At 39.2% G+C, this 14,677-nt stretch overlaps 1 protein-coding gene across 2 annotated transcripts; it reads left to right on the forward strand.

The window, feature by feature from the left end:
- Positions 1-1,630: 1,630 nt before the first annotated feature.
- LOC141442315 (uncharacterized) lies at positions 1,631-6,252 on the forward strand. 2 transcript variants are annotated; one of them, XM_074107273.1, is made up of 5 exons: positions 1,631-1,821; positions 2,351-2,413; positions 2,978-3,115; positions 5,217-5,426; positions 5,904-6,252. In XM_074107273.1, the coding sequence occupies exons 1-5, from the start codon at positions 1,729-1,731 to the stop codon at positions 6,150-6,152; spliced, it is 753 nt and encodes a 250-aa protein (XP_073963374.1). In that variant the 5' UTR covers positions 1,631-1,728; the 3' UTR covers positions 6,153-6,252. The 2 variants fall into 2 exon arrangements, with proteins under 2 accessions (XP_073963374.1, XP_073963375.1); XM_074107274.1 differs by lacking the exon at positions 2,351-2,413 and having other exon boundaries at positions 1,633-1,821.
- Positions 6,253-14,677: the final 8,425 nt, after the last annotated feature.

The following is a 14,677-nucleotide window of genomic DNA, read 5'->3' on the forward strand; positions in this document are numbered from 1 at the left end:
CATAGTTCCTGCGGAATAGCGATAAACAAATTCTCCGCAAGTAAAAGCAAAGTAAAGCAATCCGTACCCTGTACCTAGCATAAGTTCCTACCGCCCGCTAAAACTGAGCTATTAGGTATTCGATATTCGGTGGACGAGTATAGCGATGTGCACACGCAATAAAGCAGTGCACCTGAGCCGGGTGACGGATGACCGCGCTGTCATCGCCCGCGCCGCTGATTATATTTAGATTATTCGCACGCTCCGCCCTGCCCACGCGCGCCAAATAGATGTAACAAACAAACAACCTTTTCACTTCTCATGCTCGTAAACTTCGTATTTATGCTGGATCTAGGCGACATAAAATGACTTTTTATGCTCTAGTGCATAAAGTAAAATCTTCGTCTAAGACCAAGGCCATCAGGTGTTAACATTAACAGTCACAAACAAAAGTTTCTATTAGGTATATTATTTTAATAATTTTTAATTTATATAAAACTAGAAATGAATCAACCCAATCAAAATAAATCAATAAAACTAAACATTAGCAATGCATGAAAAAAAGGTACCTAGGTAGGTGGGTAAAGGTAAGGTAGGTTTGACATTGTTTGGTTTCTTTTGATTATTTGTGTTCATTTGTTTTTAAAAGTAGGTTCACCTAGTTAGTGAACAATTGTTTCCACAGTTGCTATTTAATTTCCTCTCAATCAAAGTAAAAAGCAAAGTGTAAAACTCGAGCATTAAATCCATTTTCCCATACCGGCACGGGTGGCTATATGAACGTCTCGGGTAAAATGGCTCGTTTTATGCTCTTGTTGTACAATCTACTATTTCCGTAGCGTAGGTCTATCTGCCTATGGAAACGTTCGCTTACTTGTGATTAGACGAGCTTTTTGCGTTTATGTTCGATCATATTGACGAACTAACCCTTTCCGGCCGAGACACTGTTTTTCCGAATTTTCTTCTAAAATGTCAAATTAATTATGGTTCGTGATAAGATGATTTACGCGCCCTCAGGATATTTGCACGATTGTATCGAGCCAGCCGGAAAGGCGCATGAGTGAAAAAACTCTCCAAACCAAAAAAAATACGTTTTGCTTAAATATTTGTCCCTTACATTACAATACAAATATATGTGTTAAACTTATGTTTAATTGGGCACGCTCAAATAGTAAATAAAAAATCATTAGTAATACAAGATTTTTTACTGACTGTACTTTTTTTACTGACTTACAAAGTTTCAAGTCGATGCCATATATCCGTTGAAGAATTCAGTCCTGCATAGACCGGACCACCAAAATATCACTAGCAGGTTATTGTATTAAGGCACTGTTACACATGCTCGTTATGGCATGGACTAAAGCAAACGAGTTCACACTTGCTTATTACCTTTCCCCCTTCCACCCCCGTCTCGAGCATGCCACTAATAAGCATGCTCGATAGTAGCATGTCCTGTTCACACATGCTACTAGGTAGCATTGCTCGATAGTAGCATGCTCTCTTGCTACTAACGAGCAGGTGTAACAGTGGCCTTAAGAAAATCCTTGAAAAAACTTTGGTCTTTGGTCGTGTAGTCAATTCAAAAACTAACGCAAAAACAGTTCAACCTCATTCTACTCGCCAAAAATATTCCAAATGCAAACCTTGACTCAAACTGTCAATTTCACATCTTTACAACAGTAAACCGTATGTCAAATAAGGGGTCTCGAATGTTTTTACGCTTGTAAATTGGTGGTACAATGGTACAGGATGGAGATGAACACGACATTGGCAGCTGGCCTGGGGGTCCTTATGATTGTCCTGGCTCTGCTCATTAGATGGAAGTGGAGGTCTCCAACCAAGGTAAAGATCCTTTTATCCTCACCCATCCGTCACTGGTTGGTCGTTGTAAAGCCAGTAAAGACCCGAGGTCGAATTGTAATAGCAAGCTACTTTAGAGCCTTTATACCTGCTGAGCTGGCAACGTTTTATTTTTGTTAGTTTTTCTCAATTATTCCATAAAAAGTTAATGAAAATAAAAAATGTGGTCTGATAAAACTGTGCTTATTAATAAGTTAATGTATCTACTACAATAATTATTCGTGATAGACTTTTATATTCTTTAAAAACGAACAAATGTTTATTAACGGATTCCTATTATATATAGAGTTTGTTTATTACACTTTCACGCTTAAAGTATTCAATCAATCATGTTGAAAATTGATATCTATATATAGTCTTAGTTTGAAACCCTGACCGATGTCTCTGTGGCTAACTGATTCCATTTAAATTGAACAAGTTATTTGTAATTGAATAGGTAATTTAGTAGATATATTTTTTAAACTAAGGTAAGTGTACCTACCTACCAAAAACAATCCGTCGTTGGTTGTAGGTCGATGTAATGAAACTACGAACGGATCTATGGATGGTGCGACACGACAAACGTACTCAAAAGGTACTCTAAAAGTTATTACTGAGACTCTTTTAGTCGCGCCGCGCCTCCGTCCACAGTTCACGCCGATTTCACAATATTTAATAATGAAGAGGCCGTTTCAATCCCCTAACGAAATTGTGAGATAAGTTTTCTAAATTTTCCTGTATGAAAAATTCCGCAATTTTTGAAAGTTTCCTTTGGCACAGTTGTAGCGTAGGCCTTTAGGCAACCAGAGGCCGTATTGCCTAACGCTTCTGGCAGTCGCGATCACAATCAAATGACAGTTTTCGCATACAAAAACTGTCACTTGATTGCGATCGCGAGCGTCAGACACGGTAGACAATACGGCCTCAGCTTCCTGGGACAGTGTTTCCGGAGTGGTACAGCCTAGGGATCTTAAAAAACGAGCCTAGCATTCTCTCAAAGGGTCGGCAACGCACTTGTGATACCCCTAGTGTTGGCAGGTGTCTAGGGCGGCGGTGCTTCCCATCAGGAACCCCGTGCTCGTTTACCCCCTCCTATATAAAAAATCGGTGGAAATCGAGTAGTTACGGTACTACGTCACTTATTAGTTTACGTCGTCAGGCGGAGGAGTCGTCGGGCCCGCTGCACCTGGTGCACCGGCTGTGTCCGCACAGCAACGTGGTGCAGGCCGTGCAGCTGGAACAGAAGGACAGCCTCGACGACCACCTGGACGTGCTCACGCGCAAGCTGGCTGAGAAGGTGAGGACATCATCCCAGCCTACAACGTCACACTGCTGGGCACAGGCTCCTCTCAGAATAAGAGAGCTTGGGCCGTAGTCCCCACGCGGGCCCAGTGCGGATTGGGAACTTCACACACACCATTGAATTGCTTGAGCCTTGGGGGAGGCCTATGTCCAGCAGTGGACGTTTTTCAGCTGACATGATTGAATTTTTCGCAAGTTTGTACAGGTTTCCTCACAATGTTTTCCTTCACCGTAAAGCTCGTGATAAATTTCAAATGTAATTTCTCATTTGAATTTCAAAAAACTCAGAGGTGCAAGCCGTGGTTTACACCCACGATCCTCTGCTGGAGAGGCGATAGGTCAAAACACTAGGCCACCACGGCTTCTTCAAGGTAAGGACAGGTCTTTAGATAGGTACTCAGCAATGGGCTAGGCTATGGCGCGCATTGAGTAGGCAGGGTAGGCAGCGCTAGTGCTGGTGGCGCGCTGGTGCACAGCAAACTACCAACTGCCTGCCCAGGAACAGACATTTTTTTACATGAATTTGACTGTGATTGAGATCTCACCTGATGTTAAGTCTAGATGAGGCCAAAGGTGTATTTCACTGGTTCAGTAACAGCCTATTCACTCTAGTCTAGAAGAGCCCTAGATTGTATGTATCCGGAAATACAGACGACTGGAGCGAATTCCATTCCTTAGCAATTCGCATTATGAAAGATGAAGCAAACCGCTTTGTGCGGGCCAATGGAACACTAACTAATGCAAGCCAATGGGCGAGAATCCTAAAAAAAAAATAGTTCATCAGTTATATTGTTAGAAAATATTGGACACAATACAATAACTCTTTATTGAGCACTTTATCACCAACACACAGTAAGAAAGAGCAGAAAACACAGGTAAGTATATAGGATAGAGAGCTTCCAAATTCAAATCATTTATTCTGCAAGTAGACCGCAAAGGGTTCTTTTACACGTTCTTTTTTTTTTAACTACCAGCGCTTTCGGAAAGACCATCATTGCCAAGAAGAATGCGCCACAACAAACTGGGCGGAAAGACATTTTTTTAAATAAATCGCTTCAGACCGAACTCTACTTTCTCGGCTTTTATGATAGACTAGATAGAATAGATTTTAGCGGGTGGTGCAATTTACATACACGGGACACGTATTTTTTTTTCTTTTGTCAATTAAGCTAAAATGACATAGTATATAGCCATCAAAAGTTCCGCTGTTCACCGGTCCTAATCCCGAACTTTGACACGTTTTATCTTTGTATTTTTTTTTGATTGACAAAGGATATTATATGATATGTGTCCAATATTTTGTGATAATAACTGAGGGACTAATTAGAATAATATTTTTTTATCCAGGAAACTACCCAATTGACCCCTATTGATGTAGAAGTGGAAAGGGCAGATGAGGCCAAAAGTGTAAGTGTCTAAGTACACTATGCCGAAGATACACTATTCCTATTTGATATGATATGAAACCAAAATCAATCTTGTCGAGACAGATTAATTCAGAATTTACTTTGCGGAGGTCCATATGAATGAAAATTTATTAATGGCAATCTGTTAGCGACAAAGGTTTTTTCATAGTGACAGTGGAAGTATGTCGAGGGGCAAATTTTTTGTTCACAGCTTCTTCCAGTCTTATGTACGGTCAAGTACTTTAATTCATGATCATGAGCTACCATGGAATCATTTCACAGTAGGTGTCATAGTGACATCGCATTAACCCTTAAAAAGGTACAGGTGATTTAGCGACGACATGTATTGACTTGGAAATTCAACCTTATTGTAATAAGATACAATACCCATTGTAATTATTAAAAATACTACTAGCATTAAAAGTATCCCTCCTTTGTCATGTACGTATTCAATAGCTGCTTTTGATTCCATGGTAGTATGCTCCAGTAAATGGGGCCTTATTAAGGGTTAATTAACAAGGAAAATCTTTCCTTTGAAAAGGTTCCATGGTAGCTCATGAATTAAATTCCTTGACCGTACAAGCGTTTTATTTTGAATTTTAGTCAAACGAAGGAACTTAGCCACATCAGGTAGGGCTTTTAAGTGGCCCCCACATCCGCAGTCGCTTAATTCATTTATTCAATCAACAGGAAGGCCGCCTCCGCCTCTCAAAATTCAAGATCCGTGAGACTCAAAACGAGATAGAGAACCTCCATGCCATCGACCACGACGTGCGGCTGAAGTACCACGAAATAATGGAGTCGCTGCGAACTGACTTGCTGAACAATGATAAGGAGTGCAAGCGGCTACAGGAGCAGATCGAGTGGGTGTCGCAGCGGCGCGCCGAATTAAAGGACGAGGTTGGTTGTTGGCAGTGTTGGAAGGGTTGGTGCCATAGCATAGAATCTAGGGGAGCATTGACTCTGGGGGTAGATACAGAAGGGGTGCAGACGCTGGGGGCTGCAGACTCTGGCAGAACGGCTTCCAGCTCTATGATAACGCAGGCCCTGAGGGTTGCAGGCTTGGGGAGTACGCAGACTTTAGGGGCGGGCACAGAAATTACTAGGCTAGAGACCCATGTTTTGGCTTCATTGGTATTGTTATGTATAGCTTAGATGCTTTGCTTTCACCAAGTGGAAAAAAAATTGTTACGGCCCTAGTTTTTAGTAAAACATGTGACAATACTTCTCCTTCTTGTGATGCTTTTCCAACTAATGAAGGTTGAGCATCAACCCCGAATATTTCTTCCTGTGTATTTGTTCCTGTGTTCATATAAACCTAGTCAAATTAGTTTAACTCGACTCTAATTAAAGACATAATTAGCTTTCTTACAACAGGTCCGTCGAGGTCACAAAATTTACGGTGAAGCAGCGGCCGAGCTTGCCAGCAACTTAGCTGAACTCCAAAAAGGCAGAGTGGAACCACGGGTGACCGAGAAGCCCCACAACCAAAGTGAGCGCTCGCTGCGGCACCGTAAGGAACCCCTGCTGCCCCGAGCGACCCCCATCGGCTCGCTGGTCATCAAGTCACCACCGCGCTCTCTTGCCGTCTCTCCAGAACGGAGTATGATCGAGAAACCGAAATAACACGTCAAATTTTATTGTGCTGTGATTTTTTATAGTGATTTTACTTGAGCTTTTGATATTTATTTACTTGTTTATTATATATTTTTTATAGAACGAGAAACACTCTTTTATTACAAGCTTTATTTAGCTTTAACTTGCTTCGTTTGACTTGCTTGTGTCTAGTAATTGAAAATTTTCCTCCTTCATGTCGATTGATTGATCTTAATTTTGGTACGGATATGTAGTGATGACACTACAGGTACAGTCAATAAAAAGTACAGTCAGCGTAAAACCTGACGCTGAAAATGATATTTTCACAAAAACGAATTTTTGTTTACAGCTAAACAATAAAAGACGGTACAATAGAACAACTTTACAATGCTACTATGTTCGTACCCAACGCAACAGGGACAAAACCACTGCACCGTCCCGACCCTTTATAACTCTCGTTAATTCGGAGGGTTAAAATCCCCGAAAAAGTGAGCACTTGCCTTGTTTACAAGGTTTTAGATTTTAATTTAGATTGGGGCTGGCGGCCATTGCGGACGAAATGTCATAAGCGTCAACACAAAATGGCGGGAGAAATAGGTCTTTTTATCGTGCACGCTTGGGTCGCGGGATGTTTTATGAGGGGTGCGTCCCGCGTATCCATTAAAATCGCATTCGTATGTGATCACCTAATACAATATCATCAAGTCCGTGAGGGATGCTTTGTGAATAATTTCGCGGCAATCTGCTCTCGTTTGGGTCGGATTTGGATAATTTTAGAATTTCATAATTACTTGCGTTTGGAAGAAGTTTTGCAGTTTGATTGAGAGGGATAAACTTTGACAATTGTTATTGTTACCTTGGATATAATAATTATGTTTGCGAGGTGCTAAATGGTTTAAATTTTTATTGCCGGCATTGGGATCCAAAAACAAAAAGCAATGGAGGTACCTACGTCATTTTAGACAGAGGGAGAGCCTATAGTACCTAATTAACTATTTGTGGGTCTCCAGTCTACTGGTGCCAGTGGTGCCACTGCTAGGCACAGGCTTTGGGGTATACCTGGCGGCCCAATTAGATAGCCATATAAAAAACTAGCTTTTTGCCCGCGGCTTTGCCCGCGTGGAGTTCGGTTATCGCGCGCATGTTCCCTCAGGAACTGCATTTTTCCGGTAAGAAGTAGCCTATGTCACTCTCTGGCCCATAAACTATCTCTATGCCAAAAATCACGTCGAAACGGAGCGACGGATCAACACACACACACACACACACAACACACACACACACACACACACACACACACACACACACACACACACACACACACAAACGTACAAACACACACACTTTCGCATTTATAATATTAGTATGGATTTTGTTCTATTTCATTATTGATTTTTCTGTGTTGTAGTTTCAGAGTTTTATCCGTCTAAATAAGCCAACCAGTATCACAGAATAAGTAATATGCCAGTATCTAGGTCAAACCATGGCCGGACCTCTGGCGGCCTCTCAAGCAAAGGTTCATAGCCTAGTCACTGGGCTAACACTTAGGTTCTAATCCTTTCAAATTAATCTTTTTTTTAATTGAGTCACTCCAAACACGAACAAAACGCAATCGTAACCTGAGCTTGTTTGAGCAAACGTTTTTAATTAGCGCCGTCACATCTGCGCCCGCGACGACAGTCTGTCGGTTTGTTTTGTACATTTTGTGGCTTGTAGTGTCAGCGGCTAAACCAGCTCAAGCCAACATACGCTGTGTGGGTGTGTTAAGTAATTATCGACCAACAATGACGCAACTAAAAAAATAGAAAGAAAGCAAGAGATAAAGAAAGACATACACATATACCTAGCATGCGCATTCAAATAGAAACATAAAAATACATAAATGCGTAGCATGAACCAGCAAGTCTTCCAAAATAAAACATTATAAGACTGATTTTTACAGAGGTGTCATCTCATTTGTTTTTATAGTTTCACGAGGCTCTAACTTAGGTTCCATATCAAGAAATCTAGACCTGATTTATATTTTAGGCGCCATGAGAAAGACCAGACTTACAAGTAAATCCGAGCTACGTACTAACCCAGGGTCAAGTAAATTATAGAGTATAGAGGGAAAGAGACCAATGTCTTCCGGGGGAAAGTTGCAAGAGTCCAGATTTAAGCGGTAAATTACAGTTCCCTCTCAGATTCCAAATAGGAGGATAATATTATTCCTCTAGAGTGGTGCTAGAGTAGCAATAGTGTCTGAAATAATAAAGTAGGTACTCGTAAATATTATCCTGAAATAGCTGCTGTTAGAGAACGTGGACTATGATAAAAATTTCGTGACCTGTTTATAAACACATTGAGTGAATTTTCTGTTTATCTTTACAAGCCCTTGCTACCGTAGCGCTGCGTTTAACACATTTGGACGAACACTGAGTGACTGGTCTTCTTCGCTGTGACTACATACTCGTACATATACTCCATAATCGAAATGTATGGAACTGATCATCATAACCGCCGTCAGAGTAAATTGTAAATTCCGGGGTTAGTTTTTAACCCTGGACCGTGCAAGTTGTTACCCTAGTTAAGACGTTTATTTTCTAAATTAATGTTTCTCATTAAGGTTTCGACGTGAGAAGACGTGGACGTGGATTAAATTTAGAGACCCGAGAATGACTTAAACTTGCTCACATGCGGAATATGAATAAGTGTGAGATACTTTTATTCAATTAATTACCTACACAAGTAGCTTCCTATAATTATTCGTGGTAAATATAGGTAGGTACATATTTAAACAACTGTTAGACATCGTTTCCAGTAATACGCGATTTAAATTTCAAGCGAGACCAGTTAATTTAGGCAGTAAAGCGTTTTTCAATTAGTACCGCGCCGCCGGAATTTTGATGGCTTGCTGATTTTCACCCCTTGACTCCATAAAGGGATTATTTTATTACCTCCTTTTTTAAGGTTAAAAGAATATTAATTAACCTCGGGTTGACTTTGTGACTTAAATTTCAGCTGTGCAGAAATAGTTAGGTATTTTTTATAGCTATATAGATATTTTAACCGATATCTGCAATGACGAGCGAAATATAAGTATGTACGTCAACTTAGATACAATCACAAATCGGGATTGTTGTTACATTTGCCATTGCCACTTCGTAATGTGGCCCTGTACAGTCACCAGCACCAATATCTGACACAACAAGCGTGCATAAATATCTGATACGACTCTATTTCTCGGGCCGGAAGGACGTGTCAGATATTTTTGCACGCTCCGCTGTGACAGATATTAATGCTGGTGACTGTACCTAATGCTGTTAAGAAGTCTTATTTGTCTAACGCGCTGAAGTTCACGATCGAGTTCAACATCTCTTTCTACTCTTTTCTTATGCCGTGTCACGTAGAAACTATTCATCGAACATAGGGCTCTTCCATGACAGTTTTAGCAGGTACTTAATAATAATTCGTATATGAGAACTGCTAAGTCAGACCTTAGGCTTCAATATATTATCCTACCTAAGTTATAAGAAGAAATGATATTTTATGTTGTTATAAAATATTTAATATTGTTATAAATAAATTTCAGGACTGACCATTGAACTTGACACCTTGGCAATTGGCACCCATTTAGATCTCACTTCTTTCGTCGTTAAAGTCAACAATCAAGGCATATATCATAATATTGAACTTGGCTCTTATTTCACATATATGTATGTTTTGATGGGATTATTATTTCTCCAAAAAATTATATTCATATACAGTTATACCTACCTCCATGGCTCATACAATAGCACCATCCTCGTGCAATTTATGAATAGATTCCATCAATTCGTCCAAACGGCGTCTTAGCATCAGCGTCTCTTTGTCACGCGCCTCATTTGCCGCTCTGCTTGCCACCCTATCACCCTAACAGTAACATTCACTCCCATAACAAGAACCACAACTCCATGTGTACTGCACTCAACTGAAATCAACCCTTTGCGATGAAACCACGGCTGGTTTTGGTTATACGTCGCGAGGCGGTTGTTGCGTTATATTGATGATTTAGTGGTATGTGACAAACTTATCGTAACCAGCAACAGTGTCGCTAGTGTCAATGTTAGACGAGATTTTAGTATGTCGTAAATATAGTTCGTGTGTTCGCCGTTATATGACTTGAGTTTGTTGTGAAGAAGCTATAAGTAGTAATAGCTTGTTCTGAGAGGAGATCTGTCCAGGAACGCTTACAGTGTTTGTTTGTGATCGACGAAGTGTTGGGATTGGATATTTGGGCGGGTTTGAATGGATAATTTCGTATATTTTAGTTATTAGAGGGTGAAAATAGAGAGAAAATAGAGCTGATGAATTTTAAGCATTTTGCCCGCTCGATTTCTTTACCTGTAGAAAGAACCCTGTTGCGGGGAGCCTCTGCTGCCTTATTTATGTTTTTTTGTTATAATGTCGGCTATTGCTGACTGTAACAGGGTTCTACCGTACCGAGTGTCACATACGAACTTGCCAACGATTATTTATTGTCGCAACGGAAGGACAAGTACGAACGCTAGAACTTTGAACTAGATTGAGCATCGGAACATCAATAGTTTCCATATGTAAAAAGTTAACTCTTGACTATAATAGTCTCCTTCAATAATAACTATTGCTCTATTGAGGAAAAAAAGCTGAAAAAACGCTAAACCTTGACTCAGCCATGTCACGTAGGGAAGAAACTTATGGGTTCCGATTACCGGTACCGATTCTGTTCTATTTGAATTGAAATCGGAAAGCTAGCATGCAAAAAGTTAAACTCTTCAAATACCTACCTAAGTAACTGACTCAGGTCGGCAAAAATGTCCGGTCAGCAAGCAATCTACAGCATCTCCAATTAGAACTTTCTGGTCGGCCGCCGTGTGTGAGACGATGAACTTGGATTCTGTTCTGATTTGTAAAACGGAACGACGATCTGTGCGTCACACAACGGTCTTATCTTCTTGTAGTTTTTTAATTCTGAAACTCAAGGAGAGTCCACTGAGCATTTCATAATTTGCTGGCATTGAACCTTGACGTGTTGCGAGAGAGCAGGTTGGTTATCTAGATTTGTTCAGTTACTCTAAAAGATGCAAATCCCAGTACCAACATTGCACTTAATCCCAAGACCCTTTGCAAAAACAAGAAGAGAAATAAGCAAAGTTTTCACAGATAAATAAAATGCAGGGAGCAGCGTAAAAAGTTGTCACCTACCCTCTTAATGCCGCCGACAGGCCGCGCAAACTGGGAGTTTTTTTTTTTCTATTTTATGCTATTCCCTTTTTTTATTCCTGTGAAAAGCGGATGTGAATTCCAAATGTTTGTATGTTAGTGCATAGATAGGTTTACTTTATGGTTTTGCCTTACCGGTGGACCAATTTAAAAGTGTTTTTAACTAGTAAAGGAGAGCATTACGGATTTCTTTCGTTCTCATACCTAGAGGTATTTATGTTTGTCCTGTAGGAAAGAACCTCACCTTACAAAAAAAAATCTGTGTGATTTTAAATTTCCCTGGTAATAAGCTTTTCTCCAAGTTTATTCATTGTTACCGGCGTAAAAGAATCCTTTGTGCAGAAATTAAGCTCCAGCTGTTAAAAAAAAAATACATTCTTCACCTATAAAGAGCTGTACTATCAGTGAATAGAATAGCATAGTTCACTTTGTATCCCAAAAAAGTGTAAATTTCCCGCGGGAAGCAGAAAAAATTGTGAACAACAGCAGTTTATTATAAATGCCTTAATTGACTTAAGTCTACACCCACCGATCGCGCCCTTGTACCGTTTTCATGAAGCATTCACATTAAAGGCGATGCAATCTACTAAATAAGTCCACTAGACGTGAAATGTAAATAAAATAAAAATGGAAATCGGCCCCATCTGGTGGCAGCGGATCCCAAATATTTGACGCCTTAAATTATACCTACATGATGATTTGACGAGTATCGACGTTGGAGGGATATCTCGATATCTCGTACATCCAACGTACTGTTGCCCGCGACTCGGTCCGCCTAGAACTCCTTATGGTTATCCCGGGGGAATTATGCAATTGGCTAAGTAAAGTTTTTTGAAGAGGTGCTAAATATATTTTTCTTCGATAGTCGACGTCTTAATAATCGAGGAACTGCAGCTCTTTTATTTTTATTTCCTCTTATTAATTAGAAATATTTTTTTAAGTGGTCGATATGACGTTTGTGAGATTGAAATTGCAGAACCGTTGAGGCTTAGTACTTAGTAGAAACACTAAAAAAAAACGAAGTCAACTGTCACTGCTGTCACTGTCAAGTAGAATCTAACCTAAAGTTTTTATTTACTTTGCGATTTGGTGCGATCAGTGTTTTTGGATAATTTTTAAAGACCTCTCAGCACAAACTCAGTACTTTAAAATTTGCCGCATTTCTCCACGACCTTTGCATGATAATTGGACCGATTGGATAGTTTCGAAGACTATTTTGGCTCTGCTTCTTCGACAACGCTATCTTGCAGTCTCGACGATACGTGGCTTGACTTTTGGACCATAACTTCTATTTTAGCGGCTTCAGTTTTCAATACGAAATGAGTGAATTTGTGCGAGCAGATTCAAGGAACTTGCCACACATGGCTATGAGTCTAGAATATTTTGACACCAGTGATAAGTATGCAATGTTGCCGAAATCAAAGGAGATAAAGCACTCTTGTCCGCACCGGTAAAATGGATGAACGTAAGTACAAAGGTATATCAATACAGTTTCTTGTCTATTTTTTTTACATTACATTTTAGGGCATCAAAAGTTGAATATTTTGCCGGACCAAAGTTGTTTGAGAGCACAAGAATAACAAAAATAATTATTACCTATATTGTGACCATTTACTTAGATATCAACTGACAATGTGATTGATGCGACAGTGATGTTGTTCTGCATTGGCTGGTAAATATTATGATAGAGTAAAATTTCTGTGGTTAGTGAAACATTATATTATAACTAGCTGTTGCCCGCGACTCTGTCTACGAAGAATTCGCTTATTGCTTTCCTGCAAGTACTATGTATTTTTTCGGGATAAAACTGTGAGATAAAAAGTAGCCTATGTTCTTCCTCGGGACTCCAACTACTACATAATGAATTTTCGGCTAAATCAGTTCAGCGGTTGAAGCATGAAAAGTTAACAGATAGACAGACAGAGTTCCTTTCACGTTTATAATATTAAATATAAGTAAGGATTTATAATAATTTTGATCTTTTTTTCAGGTGGATGTAAACACACATTGGTGTTTTTATTTTGGTTGCAAGAAAAAGCCAGTGAAGGAGCATAACCTGTTTTTTCCAAGGACATGCATTTTTTCCATAAAAAAAGAGGCATAGAAGTACCACAAAACTCCTCAATGGTTAATGGAAGAGAATAGATAATTTAAGATTTAGCACGGAAATGTAATTTTGAACATGACAATTCTCTTAATACAGAAATGTATTTTTAGTTGACAATGCAAGTACAGTCGATAAAAAGTACAGTCAGCAAAATTTTTTTCTTAATAATATCATTTTTGGTTTTTATTTGTGTAAGCTTTTATTTTTCCTCACAATACTTTTTGTTGACTATACTTGTCTTGCATTGTCATCTAATCTGTAATCAGTATAAGTACTGCTAAGCTAATGGTACTTTAAATTTGTATTCTCATTTTGGTTTATAATTATAATACATACATACTCGTACATTGCAAGCCGAATTAAATCTTGTAAAATATGTTTCTTTTCACTTATGATTTACATCATCAAAAATAACAAAAAATGTGCAGAATTTGTAACATTGCTCACAGAGATTTTGATAAGGTTCGATTCCCGGTCATGTATGTTTTAGAGTCAGACAAAATAAAACGGTTGAATTCCATATATATCCATACTAATATTATAAATGCGAAAGTGTGTGTTTGTATGTTTCTCCGTCTTTCACGTCGCATTAGAGCGACGGATCGACGTGATTTTGGCATAGAGATTGTTTATGGGCCACAGAGTGATATAGGCTACTTTTTATCCTGGAAAATAAACAGTTCCCGAGGAGAACAGCGCGGAACAACCGAATTCCACGCGGGTGAAGCCGCGGGCAAAAGCTAGTATATATAATGGGAATCACACACATCCAGTTCAACTGGTAGAACAAACAATACAATCTAGGGTCACTGTCACAAGTACAAGTACTAAAAATACAAGTAAATCACCACGGTTTTGTTATAACTTATGATCAATGGTACGCATATTGTTTACACATATAACACACAAGTTAATCAAACCATGGTTGCTTAGGAAATGAAAAGTTTAATATGATTGACAGCCCTTTTATAGCCTGCCGGAAAAATCTTTCAGCGCGATTCAGCTTTTCCTTGAGACGAGATAGTGACATCTTTGATGCAAAAGTAAACTAAAATCCCGGTTTAACACATAGTGACCTATAATATTTTGTATATATTTCTTGTATTTCTTAGTAGTACTTCTAATGCCTTTATGGGGATGGCACAATATTTATTTATTAAAAATACGACTTGTTTTTAAATTACCCTTTGCCAGGAATATTATATACATGTTCAATAAATCAGGTCTT

The sequence above is a fragment of the Choristoneura fumiferana genome, chromosome 25 (assembly GCF_025370935.1).
Source record: "Choristoneura fumiferana chromosome 25, NRCan_CFum_1, whole genome shotgun sequence".
NCBI classification, from domain to species: Eukaryota; Metazoa; Arthropoda; class Insecta; order Lepidoptera; family Tortricidae; genus Choristoneura; species Choristoneura fumiferana.

Excerpts from the sequence above, each read along its gene's own strand:
- LOC141442315 (XM_074107273.1), top strand. The coding sequence starts at position 1,729 with ATGGAGATGAACACGACATTGGCAGCTGGCCTGGGGGTCCTTATGATT. Across the intron at positions 3,116-5,216 it reads CGCGCAAGCTGGCTGAGAAG|GAAGGCCGCCTCCGCCTCTC; the intron begins GTGAGGACATCA and ends TTCAATCAACAG. Across the intron at positions 5,427-5,903 it reads GCGCCGAATTAAAGGACGAG|GTCCGTCGAGGTCACAAAAT; the intron begins GTTGGTTGTTGG and ends TTCTTACAACAG.